General features: G+C 37.7%; 1 protein-coding gene across 1 annotated transcript in view; it reads right to left on the bottom strand.

Annotated features, from left to right (window-relative positions):
• Window positions 1-15,229, bottom strand: part of LOC148944403 (BTB/POZ domain-containing protein 2-like) — a 64,337-nt gene that overhangs the window by 18,591 nt on the left and 30,517 nt on the right. The window contains exon 3 of the mRNA XM_089099720.1: window positions 1,776-1,970. Coding sequence (XP_088955846.1) covers window positions 1,776-1,970 — 195 coding nt within the window. The remainder of the gene's footprint in view (window positions 1-1,775; window positions 1,971-15,229) is intronic.

The following is a 15,229-nucleotide window of genomic DNA, read 5'->3' on the forward strand; positions in this document are numbered from 1 at the left end:
AACATTTAGCAAATCTTCATCCGCTTTTCGGAGCGCCCATGCTTCAGAGCCATATTTCACCACCGTCATCACTGTAGCTTCTAATATTCTAAACCTGGTTTGCAGACTTATCCTCCTATTCTTCCAAACTTTTTTTTAACTGTAAAAACACCCTGAGCCTTGGCTATTCTAATTTTAACATCTTTACTGCTCCCACCGTCTTTACTCATAATACTACCAAGGTAAGTGAATCTGCCCACTTGATCAATCGTTTCGTTACCCAACGTCCCCTTATCATCTTCACTTATTTCTAGCCTTAGTGACTTAGGATTCTTAACATTAATTTTCAAACCTATTCTAGCACCCTGAACTCGCAAAACCTCTAAAAACCCATTCATTTTGCTCACATTTTCATCAAGGTTGCATAATCATCAGCATAATCTAAGTCCAGCAGAGCTTTTCCTCCCTATTGGATTGCGTGTTCTTCCATTGCCTTTCCTGTGCTCCATAAGACAAAATCCATCAAAATGATCCATATAAAGGGGGATAGAACACAACCCTGCTTAACTCCTGATTTAATACAAAACCATCTTCTAACCTCATTTCCTACCATAACCGCAGCAGTGTTATTCTCGTACATAGCACTAATCACTTTAAGGTATTTATTTGGTATACCATACAAGGATAAGACCTTTGCTAAAGCTCTTCTATTAACAGAATCGAACACTTGCTCATAATCTATGAAACTGAGGACCAAAGGTGTTTGACAACTCAGGCACTTCTCAATTATTAACCTAAGAGTGAAAATTTGGTCGACATATCCTCCATCTTTTCTAAAACTGCACTCTGCTTTTCTTAAAAATTTGTCTACAGCATCTCTCAGTCTAAAAAGTATCATATTATTAAGTAATTTGCAACCTGCAGAGACCAGATTAATACCTCGATAATTACCACACTCACTCTTAGCACCTTTCTTATACAGTGGTTTAATTAAGGTTTTCTTGAAATCGTTAGGTACCTCCCCTTTTTCAAAAATCATATTCATAATCTTCAGTAACTGTTGACGAAATGATGTTTCAGAGAAACGACATTTCATCCAGAAATAATTCAGAATCTAGTGGGGTGATGGGAAAGATTTATGCTTGGGCATTAGTTGCTGCTGTGTCAGCATCACAATGCTAGATTAGAAGATATTGGACGAGAATATTTTGTATTAATAGGCCTTACTACCCACATTATAGCCGGATATATAATTAACTGATTATTTCTTCTATAGTTAAAGATTGACAGTCAAAAAATTCGAGTCAAAAATAAAAAACTCACTAAATTAAATTGGCTTCTGCTATGAGCGTTTTATTTATTCAGACTGAGTGACTCGTCGCTTACCTTTTTTTATTTTTTTTTTTACTCAGGCAGGAAATGACAAAGAGGTAGTCCGACAGAGCGATATCAGCATACGCTCGAAGGGTTATGACTCATGCATTGAATCTGATGAATGAAGTTTTTTTACGATAGATTTTTAGTGAAGTGGGAGCTCTCTTAGGGATAGGTTTGTTTCAAATGAAAACATTTTTGTTCATAAAAAACTTAAACTTACCACCTATAAAACCTACCACTAAGCTTGACCTAAAACTTAACATTACTGGGTAATTTACCCAGTGGTAACTTACCGTGTGGTAGCTTACATTTTGCACACTAGGCAGGACTGATCACAAATTTTATTTATGACCTAAGCTTTCTCAAATTTCATGGATCAATGTCACTATCTTCTAATTTCAATCAGTTTCTATACTAACCATAAAACGAATCTGGCCCTTTCAACGTAACTGCAGCAATATATTGACATTTGGCTTTTACTTCGACAACTTCTTTAAAATAAACTCGGAATGTGTTTGGGGATCCATCGCATGTAAACGTTGTATCATTCTGCGTAATAATTTGGTTCGATGCTGAATTAATCAGTGCAATATTAGCCTCGTATTCTGCTTTGCCTGAAAAGTAAAACAAAAAGAAAAGAAAGCGTGAGATAGATAGTTCAATCAAAATGATGTAAACTAACGAATTTAACGAATGCTTAAGTCGAATGTATAATTTTCATTCAGATACCAAATATGTAAAAATTCTCAAATTTAGAGACACGTATCGAAAATTATCAGCTAAAGAGAATATGCAGAATTTTTGAAAAAGTAAAAATGTTCCCAAAAAGCAGAGCAATATCTATGAAAATTACACCATTTTACTTGGTTTGTCTGGAAGCACAAGCTTCATACTTCTATCAAAAGATATAAATACATTCTTAGAGTATTCTTGATTATAGGCCATCTTTGTCACTTTCAACTCACTCAAAGGAAGAAATTCAAATCCTCCGAAACTACAAGGGAAACACAGCTGTAATTATGAATTCTGCAGATTATGAATTAAAAGCTAACACCCTTTTAATGGATAAAAATATTTACAAAGAAATAAAAATTGATCCCACAGACAAATACACAGAGAAATTGAAAAATGAACTAGTAATTTTAAAAGATAATAGACTAATTACCCCTCAAATGTTAAGACAATTTTACCCCAAAGGTTGTTCACCCCCAAAGTTTTTGGTCTGCCTAAAATCCATAAGAAAGATATTCCGTTACGTCCTATTGTAGCATGTTATAGTTTTCCAGCTACGGGTATAGGAAGTTTTTTAGCCACCATTTTTAAGCCTTGTTTAAGCACTTAGAAATCCTATATAAAAAAAACTCCATAGATCATGTTGAGAAGTTAAAAAATCAAAGTACAACAGAAAAAACTAACTTATCTAGTTTTAATGCAGTTTCTACGTACACTTCATGCGATGTTCATAATTGTGAATAAGCATTAAAAAGAAATTTTGAGGAGAATTCAGCTTGGTCGAATAACAAGGTTTTGGAAACTGATAAAATCATCACCCTCGTCCATCTTTGCAACAAGTTCTCCTCGTATTTTCAATTCCGAAAAATTGCTTTCCTTCAAATCATGGGTTTATCCATGGGCACTGTTTTGTCTCCTTATTTGGCAAACTTTTACATGGATTTCATTCAACAGTCTGCTTTGAATAGTTTTCACTTAAAACTAGTCCCCGAAGCCGCGCCACGCCGAAATGACGGCGGCGAATGTGTGATTCAGTATCGGCGGCGACGCGCCGCCAGGCGTGCCGAAATTTTTTGGCGGCACGCCGCCGATTTTAGACCGGCGGCGCGCCACGGCGCGCCCATTTTTCTAATTAAAAATAATAATAAAAATTCCACTTCACCAAGCACGTTCAACCTCGATTTTAGTAAGGATTTTTAAATGGTTGGCTAAAAACATACAAGAACAATATGACAAAACAAGAATTTTTTGGGCCGTGCGGAAAGTGTTTATGTTCACCGTCGATCAGACCAAGTAGAATTCTCATTTTTAGCCACTAGACCCAGGGAAACCTATGTTGTGTTTATGTTTAACATCGCATTGTTCCTATAAACTCCCCTGTTTAGTCATTTCCTTCTTGTTAATGATTTGGGCTAATGTGTGTATAACTTTCAAAGTTTGAAGTTCAAACATCTCCTGTTCATCAAATACATACGAAAAGGAAGTGAAAAAAAAACAAAACAAATAACAACATCGAAAAAACACTGTATACAAATCAGATACCATGGCTTAACAACACCAACAATTTTAAATCAGCGGTTACATCACTTCAGTTACAATTGATGTAACAGAAGTGAGTTTGTTCACTCCGCCTGGAGCCATAGATCTTTTTACAGTCACTATCAGTCCTGTCGTGCTAAAAAGCCGTTTAGCTGGGGCACATTTGGCTAGTACAGCCAGAACCTGACGAGCATAAACTGCCACTTGCGGGATCTGATACTAGTATTGGACCTTGGGGTCCCTCAGAATGCCTCAAAGGGGTTTCTTCTTTGCATCTGCTGAAATAATTTGTTTTGTAAGGGAAAGCAAACCTGCACCTTCACCATTGGGCTCCTGCGCACTACACTAAAGGAGAAACTAAACTGCACCATGACCCTCTTTTCCTATCAACAGGGAATAACCCTCCAAAATTCTTTTCTGAAAGAAGTGGTCAATATATAACGTTTTAAGTCAAAATTTAAGGCTACTTCAACTTCAGTGTGCTCTGCTAACTGTGCAAAAAAATGTAATTCATTCCTATAGATATGTTTCTATACAAGCTCTAGATAATCTACCAAGCAGGAAACTACTACAAATCAGCATCGATAAATAAATGAAACCCAAAACGAACAAAAATAACAATAAATAACTGAGTCAAACTTAAAACGAGCAGAAATTAACATAAGTTGGGCTCAAAACCCCTATGCCTTCCCAAGGCCAGAACATAATTTTCACTTAACTGAAAAAATATAAATGTTTTTACTTTTATAACTTAATAATATTAACATTTTGATTACTAAATATCAGTACATGCATATTAAACTGACATTGCATATTCATTTGTATTTTTGTCAGTAAAGTGCAAATTATTTTTTGGCCTTGGGAAGGCATAGGGGTTTTGCGCCCTACTAGTGTTACTTTTTGGTGGTTTTGAATTTGATTTAGCTATTTATTGTAATTTCAGTTCTTTTTAAGTTTCATTTATTTATCGATGCTAATTTGTGGTAGTTTCACACTTGGTAGATTATTTGATTTTAATTTTGCTCAGTTTTGGTTTAATGGAGTTTTTTACTTTTCTTTGAAAAAACTTATTTTTTGGAAACAGTTTTTTAATTAATATCTGTTTTTTTTATATTTACACAGTCTTTTTAGGGAAAAAGAAAATAATACTTTAAATCCTTTCGTTTTTTTAAGAATTTATAGTTTGGCCTGCTGTTTGTATTATGGAAAACAATTTTCAGCAAAATTTAACAACATAGACCCTTATAAAAATCTGGACACAAATAATAGTGTTTAATTTTGTTTCATACCTCCTCTAGTTGACCTGAAATGGAAAACTTGATAACATTCGCAAACAAACTTGTTTACTTTCTTTGATAGCTTGGATGCACTTACGCTATTTTGATTTGGTCAAATTTTAAGAGCAGAAGAAGCCCTGAAAGTTTGAACATAATACCCTCAGTCGTTCTTGGGATACTGCTGAGATGCCTTATTGGGAATTAGCATAAACACAGTGCATTTTGATTTAATCTTAAGGCAACATTTACTTTTTAAACATAAAGGCAAATGGAAATCACTTTCGACTATTAAAAAGGACATCAGCCCTTTCTATTTTCAATCGAATGAGCCCTTTTCGAAGTTCCTACGACAACTCCTTCGATACGAAGTGCCCTGGTCTAAACAACAACAACAACAAAAAAAATGATACATTATACCCACATCGATCTCTACTATAAAAATGTCAAGCCAGTAGAAGGGGGGGTGTTACTCGTGACAGTACACCAAATATGGGCATAGAATACTGACAGCACACCAAATATGGGCATAGAATACTGACAGCACACCATACATGGGCATGGAATCCCTAGGGAGAATGATTGCGTAATCGGTCAATGACCTCTTTCTCCAGGTGTGTTTTTGGCACGCTCTCAGCAAATGTTATGAGTTTCCCGGAATTTGGAACACCTGTGCTGTCGACCTCAATTCACCTATCGTGAATCAATAATTCCCCTTAGAAACAACAAATTAATTCCCCTTTCTTGACAGATCAATCAACCAATGACATCATCTGTCAGACTTTAAAAATTTTCGCATAGAAACGATTCTCCAGGAATAGATCCAAGTCATTAATGTCTTTGCCTCGGAAACAACTCTTTTGGTCGAACTCCAAAGGATATTAATAGCCAAAGGCCATGGAAACAATTCTCCAAGAAACATCTTAGCGATGAATTGTTTTAGCGCGGGAATCAGGTTTCTTATTAATTTGAAATGCATTAGCGCAGAGATGCCAAAAACAAAAGGAACACGCTGAAATTACGTTTAGGGATTATTTGGGCGAAACTGTTTTAGACAGGTTGTGGAACTATTTCGGCGAAACAGTTAGAGACATTTTAAAAGAAGATTTTTGAAGAGATTTTGGAAGAGGTTTTGAGTGTGGTCATTATAATACACAAGTTCCATTTGAACAGTGTTGTGAGGTCCTCTACCCCAACCCCAAAGAGTTCCAATCCTCCTATCCCCAACCCCGAAGGAAGCCCCCTGTACTCAAAGGTCCCCCAAGCTCCCAAAGGGCCACCGGCGCCCCCAAAGGCCCACCCAGACCCCCAATCGCCATCACCGGGCCCCCCAAAGGCCCATCGAGCTCCCAAAGGGCCACCGGCGCCCCCAAAGGCCCACCCAGACCCCCAAAGGCCATCACCGGGCCCCCCAAAGGCCCATCGAGCTCCCAAAGGACCAACGGGGTCCCAAAGGCCCTCCACCGGTCCCCAAATGTCCCCCAGGCCCCCAACTGCCCCCCGGACCCCCAAAGGCCCTCCCTGTGCCCCAAAGGCCCTCCCTGTGCCCCCAAGGCCCGCCCCCGGCCCCCAAAGGGCCCCCGGCCCAGCCAACCGCCGCCGGGCTGCGCCGGGGGCCAGGCAAGCGCCGCCGGCTGAGCCGCCGGGATGCGCCGCGGGTCAGGAAAGCGCCGCAGGGGATGCGCCGCAGGGAGGCAATGCAGGAAAGCGCCGCAGGATGCGCCGCAGGGATGCGCCGCAAAAAAAAAAGTAAACTAAAAAGTAAAAATTTCGAAATGTTATCCCCCAAACGCCCTCCTCAGACCCCCAAAGGCCCTCCCTGGTCCTCAAAGGTCCCCGGGCTCCCAAAGGGCCAACCGGCCCCCAAGGGTCCCCCGGACCCCCAAAGGTCCTCCCCCGGTCCCCAAAGGTCCACTGGGCTCCCTAAAGACCACCCAATCCTCAAGGGCCCCGGATCCCCAAACGCCCTCCTTGGGCCCCAAAGGTCCTCCCCCGGTCCCCATACATGCACACAAAAACTTACACACACACACAAACTGACACACACACACAAAAACTTACACACACACACGAAAACTTACACACACACACGAAAACTTACACACACACGCCAAAACTTACACTAACACACAAAAACTTACACACACACACACACACACAAAAACTTACACATACACACGAAAACTTACATGCAGACAAAAACTTACATGCACACAAAAACTTACACACACACACAAAACTTAAACACACACACGAAAACTCACACACACACGCCAAAACTTACACACACACAAAAAATTACACACACACACACACACACAAAAACTTACACATGAACACAAAAAAAACTCACACACACACACACAAAAACTTAACACACACACACACACAAAAATTACACACACACACACGAAAACTAACACACACACACCAAAACTTACACACAAAAAAACTAACACACACACACACACACACACAAAATTATACACACACACACAAAAAAAACTTACACACAAAAAAACTTACACCCACACACAAAAGCTTAGACACACAAAAACTTACACACACACACAAAAACTTACATCCACACACAAAAGCTTAGACACACAAAAACTTACACACACACACACACAAAAACTTAGACCCACACGCGAAAACTTACATGCACACAAAAACTTTCAAGCACACAAAAACTTAAACACACACAAAAACTTACACACACGCACAAAAAATTACACACACACACAAAAACTTACACAAACACACACATGAAAACTTACACACACACGCCAAAACTAACACACACACCCCAAAACATACACACACACACAAAAACTTACACACACACACACACACAAAAACTTACACATGCACACGAAAACTTACATGCACACAAAAACTTACATGCACACAAAACTTACACACAAACACACACACAAAAATTACACACACACACACACACAAAAACTCACACACACACGCCAAAACTTACACACACACAAAAACTAACACACACAAAAACACACAAACACACAAAAACTTACACATGAACACAAAAAAAAACTCAAACACACACTCACAAAAACTTGCACACACACACACACATAACTTACACACACACACACGAAAACTCACACACGCACTCCAAAACTTACACACACAAAAACTTACACACACACATACACACACAAAAACTTACACATGCACACAAAAACTTACATGCAGATAAAAACTTACATGCAGATAAAAACTTACACACACACACACACACAAAACTTACACACACATACACACCAAAACTTACACACACACGCCCAAACATACACACACACACACAAACTTACACACACACACACACACACACACAAAAACTAACACATGAACACAAAAAAAACTCACGTAAACATGCAAAAAAACTTACACACACACACACTAAAAAAAATTACACATACACACACAAAAAATAACACACACACGCCAAAACAACCACACACAAAAAAAAAAACAAGCACACGAACACTTACACACACACACACGAAAACTTACACACACACGCCAAAACTTACACACACACACACACACACACACACACAAACAAACACACACACAAAAAAACTGAAACAGGCACACTAAAAATTACAATCACACAAAAAATTACAGTAACAAAAAAAATTACACACACACACACACACACACAAAAAAACCACACACACAAAAAAACAAACGAAAACTAACACCCAAACTGAAAAAAATACACACACACAAAACCTTACACACACACACACACACAAACACAAAAACTAACACATGAACACAAAAAAAACTCAAACACACACGCACAAAAACTTACACACACACACACACACACAAAACTAACACACACACACACACGAAAACAAACACACACACAAAAAAACAAACACACACAAAAACTCACACACACACGCACACAAACTTACACACACACACACAAAAACTTACACACACAAAAACTAACACACACACACACACACACACAAACTTACACAAACACACAAAAAACTTATATCCACACACAATAGCTTAGACACACAAAAACTTACACACACACACAAAAACTTACACCCACACTCAAAAACTTACATGCACACAAAAACTTACATGCACACAAAAACTTACACACACACAAAAACTAACACACACTCACAAAACCTTACACTCACACAAAAAAACTTACACACACACAAAAAAACTAACAAAAAAACGCAAAAAATAAAAAACACACACAAAAACTTACACACACACACACACACAAAAAAACTTACACATGCATACGAAAACTTACATGCACACAAAAACTTATACACACACACACGAAAACTTAGACACACACGACAAAACTTACACACACAAAAGCTTAGACACACAAAAACTGACACGCACACACACACACAAACTTAGACCCACAAAAACTTACACACACACACACACACACAAAAACTTACACACACAAAAACTTACACACACACACACACACACACACAAAAACTTACACCCACACACAAAAACTTACACACACACACACAAAAAATTACACATGAACACAAAAAAAACTCACACACACACACACACCCACAAACTTACACACACACACAAAACTTACACACACACACACGAAAACTTACACACACACACCAAAACTTACACACACACACACACACACACACACGTATACACACACACACAAAAAAACTTACACACACACAAAAACTTACACACACACACACACACACACACAAACTTACACACACACACAAAAACTTACATCCACACACAAAAGCTTAGACACACAAAAACTTACACACACACACACAAAAACTTAGACCCACACGCAAAAACTTACATGCACACAAAAACTTACATGCACACAAAAACTTACACACACACAAAAACTTACACACACGCACAAAAACTCAAAAACAAACACAAAAACTTACACACAAACACACAATAAAACTAAAACTCACAAGCCAAAACTAAAACACACACTACAACACTTACACACACACACAAAAACTTACACACACACACACACACAAAAACAAACACAAGAACACGAAAACTAACAAGCACACAAAAAATAACAAGAACAAAAAAACTTACACACACACACACACAAAACTTACACACACACACACACACGAAAACTCACACACACACACCAAAACTTACACACACACAAAAACATACACACACACACACACACACACACAAAAACTTACACAAGAACACAAAAAAAAACTCACACACACACTCACAAAAACTTACACACACACACACACACATAACTTACACACACACACACGAAAACTCACACACACACGCCAAAACTTACAAACACAAAAACTTACACATAAACACACACAAAATAACACATGCAAACTAAAACTTAAAATCACACAAAAGCTTACATTCACACAAAAACTAACAAACACACACACACACACAAAAATAACACACACAAACACACGAAAACTCACACACACCCTACAAAACTTACACACACACAAAAACTAACACACACACACACACACAAAAACTAACACATGAACACAAAAAAACTCACACACGCACGCACAAAAACTAACACACACACACACACACAAAACTTACACACACACACACACGAAAACTTACACACACACGCCAAAACTTACACAAACAAAAAATAACACATGCACACGAAAACTTACAAACACACACACGAAAACTAACACACACACGCAAAAAAATACACACACACACACACACACACAAACAAAAAACAAAAAAAAACAAAAAAAAAAACAAAAACAACCACACCAAAACTTACATGCACACAAAAACTTACATGCACACAAAAACTTACACACACACACACACACACAAAACTTACACACACACACACACACACACGAAAACACAAAAACACACACAAAAAAAAACAAACACACAAAAACTAAAACACACAAAAACAGACACAAAAACAAACACAAGAACACAAAAAAAACACACACACACACGCACAAAAACTTACACACACACACACACACACAAAACTTACACACACACACACACGAAAACTTACACACACACGACAAAACTTACACACACAAAAACTTACACACACACACACACAAACTTACACACACACACACAAAAAACTAACACACACAAAAACTTACACACACACACACACAAAATTACACACACAAACAAAAAACTTAAATCCACACGCAAAAGCTTAGACACACAAAAACTTACACACACACACAAAAACTTACACCCACACGCAAAAACTTACATGCACACAAAAACTTACAATCACACACAAACTTACACACACACAAAAACTAACAAACACTCAAAAAACCTAACAAACACACACAAAAAATTACACACACACACGAACACTTACACACACACTCAAAAAATTACACACACACACACAAACTTACACACACACACACACACACACACAAACATACACATTCACACTAAAACTTACATTAACAAAAAAACTTATATACACACACACTAAAACTTACACACACACTTAAAAACTTACACACACAAGAGATTACACACAAAAAAACTTACACACACACACACACAAAAACTAACACCCACACTCTAAAAATCAAACACACACATACACAAAAACTTACACACACAAAAACTTAAACACACACACACACAAAAAAACTTACACCCACACTCAAAAACTTACACACACACACAAAAAAACTTACACACACACACGAAAACATACGCACACAACTTACACACACAAAAACTTACACACACACACACACACAGAAAACTTACACACACAAAAACTTACACACACACACGCAAATACTGACACACACACAAAAACTGACACACACACACACAAAAACTTACACATGCACACGATAACTTACATGCACAAAAAAAATTACATACACACAAAAACTTAAACACACGCTCAAAAACTTACACGCACACACAAAAACTTACACACACACACGAAAACATACACACACACAAAAACTTACACACACACGCCAAAACTTACACACACACAAAAACTTACACCCACACACAAACACACACAAACTTACACACACACACAAAAAACTTACACCCACACACAAAAGCTTAGACACACAAAAACTTACACACACACACAAAAACTTACACCCACACGCAAAAACTTACATTCAAACAAAAACTAACACATACGCACACAAACTTACACACACACACAAAAACTTACACACACACAAAAAAAACTTACACACACACAAAAACATACACATGCACACGAAAACATACATGCACACAAAAACTTACACACACACACACACACACACGAAAACTAAAACAAACAAACGTCAAAACTTACACACAAAAAAAATAATAAACACAAAAACTTAAACACACACACACAAACACACACAAAAACTTACATGCACACAAAAACTTACATCCACACAAAAACTTACACACACACTAAAACTTACACACACTCACACAAACATACACACACACAAAAACTTACACACACACACAAAAACTTACGCACACACACACACACACACACACACACAAAAAACTTACACATGCACACGAAAACTTACATGCACAAAAAAACTTACATGCACACAAAAAATTACACACACTCACAAAATCTGACACGCACACACAAACACAAACTAAAAAAAAAACGAACAAAAAATCTATACCACGAAATATTACACACACACACACAAACAAATACACACACACATGGTATAACACACACACACACGCAAAAATACAACCGCACGACGCAACATACACACACACACAAACTTACACACACACACACACACACACAAAAAAATACACATGCAAACTAAAACTTACATTCACACAAAAACTTACATTCACACAAAAACTTACACACACACACACACACACACACACACACGAAAACTTACACACACACGCACACAAACTTACACACACACACACACACACACACAAAAACTTACACACACACACACAAAACTTACACATGCACACGAAAACTTACATGCACACAAAAACATACACACACACACACACACACAAAACTTACACACACACACACACACACACGAAAACTCACACACACACGCCAAAACTTACACACACACACAAAACTTACACACACACACACACACACACAAAAACTTACACATGAACACAAAAACACACACACACACACAAAAACTTACACACACACACACACACACACAAACTTACACACACACACACGAAAACTCACACACACATGCCACAACTTACACACACAAAAACTTAGACACAAACACACACAAACACGAACTTACACACACACACACAAAAACTTACACACACACACAAACACACACAAACTTACAAACACACACAAAAACTTACACCCACACACAAAAGCTTAGACACACAAAAACTTACACACACACACAAAAACTTACACACAAACACGAAAACTTACGCACACACACACACACACATGCACACAAAAACTTACACACACACACACAAAAATAACACACACGCCCAAAAACTTACACACACACACAAAAACTTACACACACACAAAAACATACACACACACACACACACACAAAAACTTACACAGGCAAACGTAAAAATAGTCGCACACAAAAAACTTAAACACACACCGACACTAAAAGTTACACACACACACTATAAAACATACACACACAAAAGATAAGACAAATACAAACTTACACACACACACACACAAAAACTTACACCCACACACAAAAACTAACACCCACACGCCAAAACTTACATTCACACAAAAACTTACATGTACACAAAAACTTACACACACACTAAAACTTACACACACGCACAAAAACTTACACACACACACACAAAACTTACACACACACACGAAAACTTACGCACACACACACACATACACACAAAAAACTTACACATGCACACAAAAACTTACATGCACACAAAAACTTACACACACACAAAAACTTACACACACTCACAAAAACTTACACACACACACAAAAACTTACACACACACAAAAACTTACATACACACACACACACACACACACATAACACATGCACACGAAAACTTACATGCACACAAAAACTTACACACACACACACACACACGAAAACTTACACACATACACGACAAAACTTACACACACAAAAGCTAAGACAAACACAAACTTACACACACACACACAAAAAAAAAGAAAAACACGCACAAACATAAATGCAAACAAACAAAAAAAATAAAAAAAACAAATACACACACAAAAAAAAAAACACACTCACAAAATATGACACACACACACAAAAACTTACACACACACACGAAAACTTACGTACACACAAGAAAACTTACACATACACACACCAAAACTTACGTACACACAAAAACTTACACACTTACCATATCGCAGTTACAGTTTCTTAATTTTTCAAATTTTATTTTGAATTTCTGTCGTGAAATGCAAGAGTTGGAATATTTCAGTAGTGACTTGTTGTGCTTTGCCTTCTCACAGTTACATTCTCTTGATTTTTAGAAGTTCATTTTGAATTTCTGTCATGAAATGCAAGAGTTGGACAATTGGGGTCTTAGTCCACCAGCCCGAATGGTGGAAATCCACTAGCTCAGTATTGGGGTCCCAGTCCACCAGCCTGAACGGTGGAAATTCACTAGCTCAGAATTGGGGTCTTAGTCCACCAGCCTGAATGGTGGAAATCCACTAGCTCAATATTGGGGTCTCAGTCCACCAGTCTGAATGATGGAAATTCACTGTTTAAGTTAGGTTAGGTTAACTTATCATGAGCGTTCATGATAAGTTAACCTAACCTTTTTCGGCGAGTATGGTTAGGTTAGGCTAGATTAAGTTAGGTTAGGTTAGGTTAGCCCATGTACGCTTCACTTAGGTTAGCTTAGGTTAGGGGAGAGACAGGCAAAAAGTTAGATGTCTGATTAGGTTAGGTTAGATTAAGTTAGGTTAGGTTAAGTTAGGTTAGGCTAACCTAGCCTAACTTAACTTAACCTAAATTAATCTAACCTAACCTAACCTAATCATACACCTAACTTTTTGCCTGTCTCTCACCTAACCTAAGCTAACCTAAGTGAAGCGTACATGGGCTAACCTAACCTAACTTAACCTAACCTAACTTAATCTAGCCTAACCTAACCATACTGCCGGAAAAGGTTAGGTTAACTTATCATGAGCGCTCATGATAAGTTAACCTAACCTAACTTAAACAGTGAATTTCCACCA

Source organism: Artemia sp. Qi Xiang Cuo, chromosome 14, assembly GCF_049724085.1.
Source record: "Artemia sp. Qi Xiang Cuo chromosome 14, ASM4972408v1, whole genome shotgun sequence".
Lineage (NCBI taxonomy): Eukaryota > Metazoa > Arthropoda > Branchiopoda > Anostraca > Artemiidae > Artemia > Artemia sp. Qi Xiang Cuo.